This window comes from Labrus bergylta, chromosome 10 (genome assembly GCF_963930695.1).
Source record: "Labrus bergylta chromosome 10, fLabBer1.1, whole genome shotgun sequence".
In the NCBI taxonomy this organism is placed as follows: domain Eukaryota; kingdom Metazoa; phylum Chordata; class Actinopteri; order Labriformes; family Labridae; genus Labrus; species Labrus bergylta.
In genome coordinates this window covers 8,252,406-8,264,266 of record NC_089204.1, presented here as the reverse complement: position 1 = coordinate 8,264,266, position 11,861 = coordinate 8,252,406, and the positions used below count along the sequence as shown (strand labels likewise).

At 45.4% G+C, this 11,861-nt stretch overlaps 1 protein-coding gene across 2 annotated transcripts in view; it reads left to right on the top strand.

Annotated features, from left to right (window-relative positions):
* The first annotated feature begins 375 nt into the window (after positions 1 to 375).
* The window catches only part of plpp4 (phospholipid phosphatase 4), a 56,468-nt gene continuing 44,982 nt past the window's right edge, over positions 376 to 11,861 (top strand). Inside the window, exon 1 of one of the 2 annotated variants that reach the window (XM_065959632.1) lies at positions 376 to 854. In XM_065959632.1, the coding sequence (XP_065815704.1) occupies positions 766 to 854 (89 nt within the window). In that variant the 5' untranslated portion in view covers positions 376 to 765. The remainder of the gene's footprint in view (positions 855 to 11,861) is intronic. The other variant, XM_020638263.2, reaches the window with a different exon arrangement.

Sequence of the window (11,861 nt, the reverse complement as noted above, 5' to 3'; positions counted from 1 at the left end):
CCTCGGCCCCCCAGAGTCTGTGATCGGTCCTTTCTGTCCGGTCTCCTCTGCTTTATGTCACATCATGGGTCACGTGTTCATAATTCATGTGCAGGTGTTTGTACAAGACAAATGTCTCCACAGAGAGTTAGATTACCAGACAGGAACGTTTTAACATCTTTATCCTGTTATCTCACAGGACAGGAACGTTTTAACGCTCTCCAGTAGATACCAGGGCGGCTCTGAAAAAAACTTCAAGACTTCTGATGGAAGAGAGAGAGAGAGAGAGAGAGAGAGACTGTACTGGCGTACTGGCACACACTCACTCACTCTCACACACACACACACACACACACACACACACACACACACACACTCGCTCGCTCGCTCGCTCGCTCGCTCGCACGCACGCACGCACGCACGCACGCACACACACACACACACACACACACACACACACACTGATGTTTCCCTCTTTGCTCACTGTAGCTCTCTCTCTCTCTCGCTCTGAGTAATTGAGGAGGAGGAGGAGGAGACCTTCAGTCTGAAGAGGAGCACAGCCTCGGCAGTAACACAGACCTCCTGAGGAGTCAGAGGAGCCGGGGAGGGGAGCAGCGGAGGAGAGCAGCGGGAGAGACGGCTTCAGGTGACCGAGCGGAGATGGAGGCGCGCGGCGTGTGTGGTTAAGGAGCCCCGCTGTTGGATTACCTGAGAGTGAGCGACCTCGAGAAGCAGATAGGATCCTCGTCAGTCCGTGTTCACCTGTGGGATTATTACCTGAGCACCATGAACGTGTCTCCTCCGGAGCGCAGGAAAAACATGCGCGAGCTCGCTCTGGAGATCGGCATCCGAGTTCTGCTCTTCGGAGTTTTTGTGTGAGTAAAAACCTGAAACCTGCTCAGTGTGGTGCTCAGTGCAGGATCCATGGATCCTATGTCTCCTTATAATTGATTGCATACAGATTCATGTGAGGGGCTGAACGGGCTTCAGACTGTGAACTCTGCGGTGAGTCTCTCTCTCTCCCTCTCTCCACTGTGCGGATCATCAGGACGGACTGACGCTGCGTTAACAGGTTGCACAAAACAAGTTGAATTTACAGTTTGTCCTGGAGGATAAAGAGAGAGAGAGAGAGAGAGAGAGAGAGAGAGAGAGCACCTCGGTGGTGTCTGATCAGAGAGAGTCAGAGGCTCCGGTGAGACAGTCGGAGTCAGATCGAGGAGAAGTCTAGCAGTAATGATATCTGAGGAGGGATTTGAATGTGAATTATTAACAGTTAGTTCAGCCTGCAGGCAGTCTGCCCGGTTTGCATGATGAATGTGTCTTTTATTGATTTTCTGTTGATGTGATGTGAAAGAAGCCGGAGGTGATGCTGGCTGGATGAGTTGGCTTCAGCTTGTTTTCACATCAGGAGAAGGAAAGTAAAATATCAGCTGGTTAGTGTGTCCGTGCAAGCAGGGCCGTCTGCAGGATTTATCTGGTCCCCATTAACAGATCTCATATTAGGCCCCTCCCCCACAGCCTGAGATATTACTATGACCAAACCTCCATTACACTTATGAGGCGTAATGTGAAGATTTGATGCTTTGGTTGAACAAAGGAAACAGTTTGGAGACTGATGAGCACTTCTCAGAACTTTCTCACATTATATGATTATTGGTCATATTCATTTATCAGTTAGGGAAATAATTATCTGTTGCAGCCCGAGCTGGAGGAATCACAGACTGAAGAGATCTCCGACTGAGATGTGTGCACGTGTGTGTACATGTGTGTTCAGTGTGTGTGTGTGTGTGTGTGTGTGTGTGTGTGTGTGTGTAGAAGTCAGTGCTGGAGTCATAAAAAACAATATTTCACACAGTATCATCATCCTCATCAGCAGCTCTGATACAGAAGCTGCAGTCACACAATAATCTTTGTAATCAAACTGTTAACACTCAAAGTAACCCCCTAAACACACACACACACACACACACACACACACACACACACACACACACACGGTTTGATACAGAGACCCATCTGTAAAAAAAAAACTGTGTCGACACATCCACCATCTAATAAAAATGAAGTTCCTCCAGTGTCCACTAGAGTCTGTCTCCTGTAGTGAGTCAGTCAGGCTGTTGGGGGGGGGGCGGGCACTGGGCTTGCCTGGAGTCAAAACCATTGAAGAGACATTGAAAGCAGAATATTGGGCTGTGTGTGTGTGTGTGTGTGTGTGTGTGTGTGTGTATATGTGTGGTTGAGACCCTGTATGGGAGACCCTGTATGGCAGACCCTGCAGTAGGGGAGACCCTGTATGGGAGACCCTGTATGGGAGACCGTGTATGGCAGACCCTGCTGTAGAGGAGACCCTGTATGGGAGACCCTGTAGGGGAGACCCCGGGGATGTTTTCATCATTTCAGTTCTGATTTCATATCTCTTAACACTCTCAGACCGTCTGGATGTTTTCTCTCTGCAGGCTAAAAGCCGCTCTGCTGGGTGCAGTTTCCATTTCTTCCTCGTGTTCCCCCTGGCGCTGAACGATATGGTAAAGAACAACAACCAAAGATGCTGCTGCTCCGTTACAGCTGCAGTGATGAACAGATTCACTGATCAGAGAAAATTAACCGCCATCTTTTTGGTGATTTTATTTGAGCATAAACAAAGAGCTGCAGGTGAATGTGAAGATTTGATGGTTTGCTTTAAGAAAGGAAACAGTTTGGAGACTGATGAGCACTTCTCACAACTTTCCCACATTTTACAGACAACATGATTATTGATCATACTCATTTATCATTTCAAAATATTCATCTGTTACAGACCGACATCACAGAGTCAGCTGGAGGACTTACAGACTGAAGAGACCTCCGACTGAAACACTGAGATGTGTGTACGTCGGTGTTTATGCATGTGTGTGTGTGTGTGTGTGTGTGTGTGTGTGTGTGTGTGTGTGTGTGTGTGTGTGTGTGTGTGCAGTAGTTAGCTAAGCTAGCTAAGCAACAGCAACAGCCCTGAGAGTTAATGATTCCACCTGCCATCGCTTTGCATAGAATCTCCTTATTTTACTATTTCAATTGTGTAAATACTGTTTATAGAGTATTCTAACGAGTATCCACTGGGACTGATGCTTTGTAACATGAGCACCCTCTGCTGGGGCCCCTGCAGACTTGAGCAGTGCAACCTGTGTATCTTTTCCAGTCTGCACCATGCTGTCCCCGTGGTAAGGTTATGCATAAATAAGCTCCGCTAAAATACTATAAAATAAGTTATTTTGTCGTGATAAAAGTAATGTTTTTACATTTAATATGTTTGAGAGAATCTCTGAAATTATTGTAAATCTTTTCTGTGCTTTTATTATTCTGTTTTTGAGTCATCACCACGTTGTTGCTTTGCTAGCTAAAACTGTAACGTCTGATCTCTGCAGTGTAGCTTGCTTAACAGTTAGCTCAAATATTTGTTTCTATGTTTTAACAATGTTGGAGCTTATTGCTAAAGGAGTGGCCATGAGAGACCGTATGTGCTTCTGTTCAGATTAAACGGCGTGCTGGTGCCAAAAGTAAAAGTGTAGAGAGAGTACACAACCGCTACACTTTGACCCGTGCTGCATCAGTGATGTTTTTCTGTTGGTTCAAACAGCAGTAGCCTTAAACCAGGACAGGGACTACTCAGAACCGGGAAATGTTAGTCTGTTAAATATATCTGTGGGGACTCGGGGCACACAGCTGAAGAACGTGGCGCTCCCGGTCAAATCAGGACGTGTGGTCACCCCACGGCTTCCTCAGTCGCTCAGTTGGAATCTTTCTTTCAATGTTTGATTTCATGTTTCTCTCTTCCTGTCTTTGCAGCTCAGTTTTCGATTTGATTTTGTTGGAGAATAGAGTAATTGATGTCTCCACCCGTCATAACGTGTACCGGGGGAATCTGGGAATAAATGAAAGGAATCTTTCCGTTTGGGCTAGTGCCACACGCCGCGTCTTTAATCGGAGATCACACAGAACTCTGCTGTCGTTCTTTCTGTTTGGTTTGGACTAAAAAGTGCCGACTGCGACACTGAAACACATCAAACTACAAATACAGACTGTTTCTCTCCTCCTCTCAGAAACCAAACCTCTGTTTCCTCTGCAGCTGATTCTGTGACTTCCTGTTTAATTCCCCTCCACTTCCTGTAACAGTCGACCTGCCGACCAGGTGCGTCACCTCGGCGCCACCTTTCAGACTGGAACACTGTGCAGCGTGCACGCCGAGTCACACGGCACCCGAGTGTGAAAACAACAGTTCAATCTAAATGGAAATGCATCTCTGACATTTCATAAAGTGGAAAAAAACTCCAGTGAACGAGGAAAAGATAAAGTTCTTTTTTTTGCCTGCGCTGATCCGAGCACATCGAAGGAGACGATAATGAGATTGATGCTTTTTCACTTCCTGTGTAATCCAGAACAACAAGCCGAGCTCAGACAAACACAGAGAAGTCATTTCTGTCTGAGAGCAGAGATCACCGCTTCAATCAATCTGCACAAAGTCACAGGTAAAGCTTCTGTTTGTTAGTTTGACTCTTTGAAAAAGAGAAGTCTGGCTCTAAGGAGACAAAGGAGACAAAAGGAGACAAAAGGATGCGGATAAGACGACGGAACTGAGAGGACGCGGAGGAGGCGGAGCCGAGAGGACGTGGAGCTGAGAGGACATGGAGGAGGCGGACCTAAAGGGACGTGGAGGAGGCAGAGCTGAGATGTTACTGATTATACCTGAGGATGAGGATCAGATATCTGTACAGTCTCAGAGTTCTGTGATGAAGAGCCGGCTGGAGAGGTTCAGATCTGTTGGTTCCAGAGGAAACTACTCTGATCTGATCTGCAGAGGTTAACGCTGACGGAGAGGAAGTGTTTGTATTAGCATTGAAGCTAAAGAGACGTTAAATTCATCCTGATTCATTGTAAGGATTATTATCTATATTATATATCTCACAGCGTGTGCTCTAACCACACAGGGTTCCTGACAGTGTGAGGCTCCGCTCTCCGCTCTCATCTCGAGTTCTGTTGATGAAGAGGAGGCAGTTTAAGAATACGCAGATTGTTCAGCTGGCGTGTGAAGGACGAGGCTCTCACACTCCGCTCTGAAAGAGAAACACGTTTTCTCAAACTGAACGTTTCTCTTTTAATAAATGAATGAACATAGTGACCAATCGTGAAGTTGATGACACAAACAGGCAGCACATTCGGGAGCAAGCCAAGCAAGGAGTGAAGCCTACAGCACTAACCCTGAGGCTCCTCCCACATGACCATCCTCAGGATCTCACCACTCAAACAAAGGCCAAAAATAAACTTAAAAAAAAAAAGGAACTTTAAAACATTTGGATCAATCCAAAGTATTCAAACATTTAGGGAGGAGCAACAATCTGTAACTCCTCCTCCTTCAGCTGTTTCAAAGTCGATCTAATAGAACAATAACCTCCAACAGTGAGAATGGCGTCTCTCTCATGTCCACAGAGCGCCCGCTCGCTTGATAAGCACTATGTAACTTTGTCAGCGGGCCGAGGTCATCTGGTGAGAAGTGCGTACGTCTTTACGGCGCTAGTTCACACAGGGGGGAGTCTCCTGGGAAGACGTGATGGTGATGTAAAAAGAACGACAGGAAGCATCAGAGTCCTCTACAAGATGCTATAATGAAAGTATTTGTCTTTCTATCAATGCTGTGTAGTTGAAGAGAATCTCAATGTGAACTAAAGAGTGGAGAAGAACATTCTGGAGAACAGGAAACATAATGCAGCAGGTTCATTAGAGCACAGAGATGGTAGAGGTGGCGTGCAGACAGTCTATGGTCGTGCAGTGATCACAGGGAATAAACGTCACCACCCCCTCCCACTCGCTCCAGGTGAATTCTCCTGATTATATCCTGCTGCGTTCTCACATCAGCTCACTCTGACTTTCTGCAGAATAAATACCAGGAGGCTGGAGGAGAAACTCTGAGTGAAGAGAGAAACATTCAGATGTTTGTGTTCGCACAAGACGCTCTGCATGATAAACTTCAGGAGGTTTCTGCAGGTGTGTGAGAACTTTGAGTGTTTTATGAATGTGCAGTTGCATTCAGGGACCCTCTGTGGGCGCCCAAGAGCTCCAGGTCAAATTCCTTCCTCCATGTTGCTTTGAATAAGCAATATAAAAACTGTCTCATGAGTAATGTGAAGCACTCGAACATTGAAGGATTAAGGGAGGATTTCAGTAATAGTCTGAAAGTTGTCCAGCTGGAGGCTGAAGAAGCTTTATTAGTTTGTTTAGTGCTAATCCTTTTAATGTGAAAGGCTTTAACGGTGTTCTCTGCAGCTCTCAGCTCTTTGTTTCATCTCAGCGCTCTGTAGAGTTCAGTCCTAATGGATCCTCCCCTGAGCCACACCGGCAGGCTGCTACCCGCTCGCTCAGACTCAGACAGGATCCAGAGCTGCTGAGGAACAAAGTGAAACATCAGGACTCTTTGGGCCTCCTATCAGGGACTCTGGTAACCTTAACAAAGACTGAAGAAGTGAAGGGCAGGGTGGAAGTCTGTGTCTGAAGGAAGAGGGAGGAAGACACGTTGACCTGAACTGACCGGAAAGAGAGAGAGAGAGAGAGAGAGAGAGAGAGAGAGAGAGAGAGAGAGGGAGAGTGACCTCTGGAAACGTTCAGTTATTGACGTTTGAGAGCTCAGAGATAGACCTTGTTGTTGTCCCTGATTAATCAGTCACTTTATTCAGGTGCTTCTAATTAAACGGGACAAAAGATGATAATTTAACGAGTTCATCTGAAGATCGAACAGAAGAGGAGACAAAGCTGACCTGAGGAGGTTAGAAAGAGATTTAAATAATTCAATTACAGACTGACGGTCAGTTCAGGGTCTAACACACTCAGGTGTGACGGATTATTGAGAACAAACATGGACGCCTCAAAGGGCTTCATTTAATTTCTTCTGTCTCTTTCTGAAGAATTAAAGACCACACTTTTGTGTTTGCAGACTTTTAGAACCAAAACCTGCCGTGATTAAAGAACAGTATTCTTTCACCGGTTAATAAGTAAACACATGTTTCATTTTGAAGTCATAGTTTAAGTATCATGCTCCATGGGGATCTCTTTATTATTTCTGTACCATCATCAGTATGTTGTCTATTCATTCCTGATGACAGACACCTCAGCTGGTTTTATCCTGCTTTCACAAGCTCGAGTCCTGCTGGCTGTGTCGTTGTCAGAGCCGTGTTTACATGGACGAGACGGCCGGCTCCTCCCCTTGTGTTTAAAATCTGTTTTAGTCAAGGACTAGAGAGAAGAAGAAGAACATACTCACTGATTATTTGGATGTTAGTAAGAGTTTTTAGATCACGCTCATTCTGTGTAAACATGCAATGTGAAGCTATGAGCTAACGAAAGAGCGCTAACATTAGTATGCTAACTCAACAATGCAGGACACAGGTAATGTGAACTCCATGTGAACGCGAGTGAAGGGGGGGTGACGGTGTGTTTCTGCAGGAGAGCGGAGGCTTCAGAACACAGGCTGCTGTGGGCCAACGCCGAAAGAAGAACCGTCCGAGTCTCTGTCTGTGTGTCCTCCAGTCTTTCTTCCTCTGTCACAACAATAAACAGCAAAAAGACTCCATATGCTCTAAGACGAATGTTTACTGACAACAGAAGAATAACCATGACATCATCAAAACACATTCATTTGCGCAAAAAGCTGTTTGAGTGTAGGAGTCAAAGGTCGGACACCACTGAGGAAACGTGGAGGGTGAAAAATATCCCATTTCAGTAATGCACAATGAGCTGGTGTAAGATATCTAAATTGAATTCAGATCTTTAAGTTCAGAGGCAGCTTTTAGGATCAGACACAATTTACATCTGAAAGCAGTCTCAAGAGATTTTCTGTGAGAGCGTTTGGAAAAGGGAGAGCTGAGAGTCTGAGTTTGGAGATAAATCTGATTTATGAAGGTCCTGAATCAGCTGCAGGATCGCTCCGTACTCAGGACATGCAGCTGTTTCTGTGCCTCCAACATGCAGCTAAATTAAACCATCAGCTCCTGCATGTCTTTAAAACTCAGTGACCTCCATGACGCTGCAGCAGACGGCTCTAAATCGTCGGCAGAGAGAATAACGGGTTGGGTCAGCTGCTCTCTTCCTTCAGTTTGTTCTCAGACAGATTCAGGTCAGCGTGAAGAGAATCTCATCAGACGGCATTTGCATCATTTTGCAGTAAATTCAAAAACCTCCTGAGTGAAGATTATAAGTTCTTTCTGCGTCACATTCAGTCTGATGACTTTAACGATCCAAACATCTTTCTGTTCTGAGTTTTTATCTGAAACAGAACGAAAAGAACGCAGACGCTTCTAAAAGATCTGCCAAAAAAAAACACGAGAGAGGATAGATGAATTATTAAGAATAATTTCTTTAGACGAGCTGATCGACAACACGCCGCAGAAACGCACTTTGAGTTCTCTCTCCGTGTACTCTGTGGCGTGTTCAGTTATATTCTAAGACATTTTTTACTCTTCAGGATATTTCAAACATTTTGTAAAAATGACGATTTATGAGAAGAGACGATGAAATATCAAAAGCTCTGGTGCATGCTGGGAGGAGGAGGTGACAGAGATCTCACACTCATGGTGATGTTTCTCTCTTTCTCGCTCGCCCATCCCCTCTCTCTCTCTCTCGCCTGTCCTCTCTCTCTCTCTCGCTTGCCCGTCCTCTCTCTCTCTCGCTCGCCCGTCCTTCTCCTCCATTAACCTGTCCTCAGGTATTTTCTTTGATCCACTCCATTGCTGTTCTGACAGCTTCATTACCGTCTCTGTTCAGAGGCCGGTGAGGAGCTGAGAGCGCCTCCGCCATCACTCACACGCTGCGGCGCCTCAGAACAAACGCTGGATAAGACCGAGGTTTTTATGGCGTTATTGATGAACTATCATCATGTCAGAGCGACTCGTCCAAACTCAACCTCCACAAACCAGCACATGTCACTGGGCTGTTCATCTCCCTCCACTGGCTCCCAGTTACTGCTCACATCAAATTTAAAACTCTGCTGCTCACTTACAAAACAGACACAGAAACGTCTCCTCCTTACCTAAACTCTCTGATCCAGGTCTACACTCCCTCCCGCCCACTACGCTCTGCCAATGAAAGGCCTCTGATCCAACCTTCACAACAGGGTCCTAAGACGCTGACTAGACAACAAAAGATAAAGACCCAGCTCTTTATGAACACCTATGACCTTCATGATGGTGATGATGATGATGATGATGGTGATGATGATGGTGATGGTGATGGTGATGGTGATGGTGATGGTGATGATGATGATGATGATGATGGTGGTGATGACGATGGTGATGATGATGATGGTGATGATGATGATGGTGATGATGATGATGATGGTTATGATGATGATGATGATGGTGATGATGATGATGATGATGGTGATGATGATGATGATGATGGTGATGATGATGATGACGTTGATGATGATGACGTTGATGATGATGAGGATGATGGTGGTGATGATGATGATAATGATGATGATGGTGATGATGATGATGATGATGATGGTGATGGTGATGATGATGATGATGTTGATGATGATGAGGATGATGGTGGTGATGATGATGTTGATGAGGATGATGGTGATGATGATGATGATGATGGTGATGATGATGATGATGTTGATGAGGATGATGATGGTGATGATGATGATGATGATGATGATGATGGTGATGATGATGATGATGATGATGATGGTGATGATGATGATGATGTTGATGATGATGATGATGGTGATGATGATGATGATGATGATGATGATGATATTAAGGAAGGTTTTGATGCTGATTAGGACTCTGAAGAACAGGTCTCCAGTTTTGATTTGATGAAGGATAAGAGTTATTAACAATAAGGCGTGTAGCTGACATGATTGACAGGTGGGCGTGATGTAACGGTTTGTCAGGAGGTTTAAAACCCGCCTCAGCTCCAGCTCTCAGCCTGTCGTTAGGTTGACTGAAAGTTAGACTGAGACAGCATTTCCAGCAAGGAGACCGCCAATGGGATTACAGCGCCCCCTGCAGGAACAGACGAGTGACGTCACTCAGGCTTTAAAGGTTCATATTTACAATCACTTTAGTGGGACTTGTGTTGGAACCGGAGGGTGACTGGTTCAGGTCCCGGTGCGGACCAAGTCTGGAAAGTGGTCTAGTAGCTGAAGAGGTGCAAGTGTACTTCCTGGGTACTGCAGAACCCGCCTCTGCTCGGAAGCTCTGTCATGAGCAGCCCCGTCACTCTGACGTCTCTCCATCAGTGCATGTCCACATGATCCTGTTTGTGTATGTGTTTATATTTCAACCTGTGTGTGAGCATCATGTTCAACAACAGAGTATAGAAATGATTTATCCTCGTGGGTAAAGAAAGGAGAACTTCTTCTCATCCAGAGAGTTAAGTTACAGAGTTTGTAGGCTCCCTCACTGGGAGTTATCTTACCCTTCTTCCATCCTGCACCAGTGTGTCGTGTGCAGGAGGAATATGTGAGCTCTTCACAGTCAAGCTGCATGAAATTATATTTTTGCAGGTGTAAAAAATCGAATCCCTGAGGCTAAACGACGACACCCTCCTAATGAAAATATGAAAAAATAAAACAAATAACAGATGTGAAATCTCCGCAAAGAAACTCTAAATGAGATCCAGACTCCTCTCAGAGAATAAAACAATAACCAGGAAGAGAAAGAAGTCAACTCGAGGTGCAGCGTGAAACTTAAAGAGCCCGAGGGAGAGAGAGAGAGTCACAACGATCTGAGTGTGTTCACACTTCACAAACCGACAGAAAGACAGGTCATCATATGTCCAGAAAACTGCTCTGTGTTAGTTCACTGAAATCTGTGTTTATCTCTTCCTTATACGGTATACATGTGTGTGTTTATGTGTGTGTGTGCGTGCGCGTGTGCGTGTGCGTGTGCGTGCGTGTGCGTGTGTGTGCGTGTGTTCTTCCTTTGAGGCTGGAATCTGTCGCCTGTTGCTGTCGTCTTTGACATTTGCTCAGATGAACAGCGGGCATGAAAACACAGATAAATGTCAGCGTCGTGTCGCAGTCCATATCTGTGTCCAACAACAGAGAGAGAGAGAGAGAGAAGGGGGGGGGGGGGGGCTGGAGAGAGAGAGGGGGGGAGAGATAGTCTTTAATTTGATTGTCCAGTAAAGTACATGGAGAAGTCAATGAAACTAACTGAAGCTAACTGAAGCTAACTGAAGCGCGGCTCATATTTGGAGAAACTGAAATCATTCTGACTTTTACTCAAAGATCAACAGAGAGAAAATCATAAACGTTCAATTCACTCTGACGAGTGAATCAGCCGGAAGATGAATCTCTCTCTGCTGTAACATGATGCAAAATCAAAATAAATCCTTTCCCTTCTGTGCATGAAAGCTAAAGTAAGCAGCCTGTTTAAACAATGATAGGAGCAGGAGGTCCAGATATGCAGGAGATAAAGAGTTCATACTCTGTGCTGAAGTCTGAAACATCAAACCCGTTGACCTCGGATCCTTTAACCTCTCAGGTGATCCAACATGTCCGGTTTATTTTTACCCTCCTCCCATCCAGCCTCTTTCTGTTCCTATTATCATCATGTTTCTAAGCAGGAGGCTTCATGTTTGACCTCTGCAGATTCGATCATCTCAAGGTTAACTGATGAATGCATCATTCATACGCACGTTCACATATCTCTGAGAGCGGCGAGGAACACTGCACTGAATGTTCAAGTAAAAAACCCGATCAGAGAAGCAAAGCAGCCGTGAGGAAACAGATGTTTGTACATCCTGGGGGGGAAACGTCTGAAGCGCTTTGCTGTCTTCCTGGAGCAGCCATCTTGAAATCTTCTTCATATCATCGGTTGAGTCTGTCGCCTTTAGAGAGCTGATCA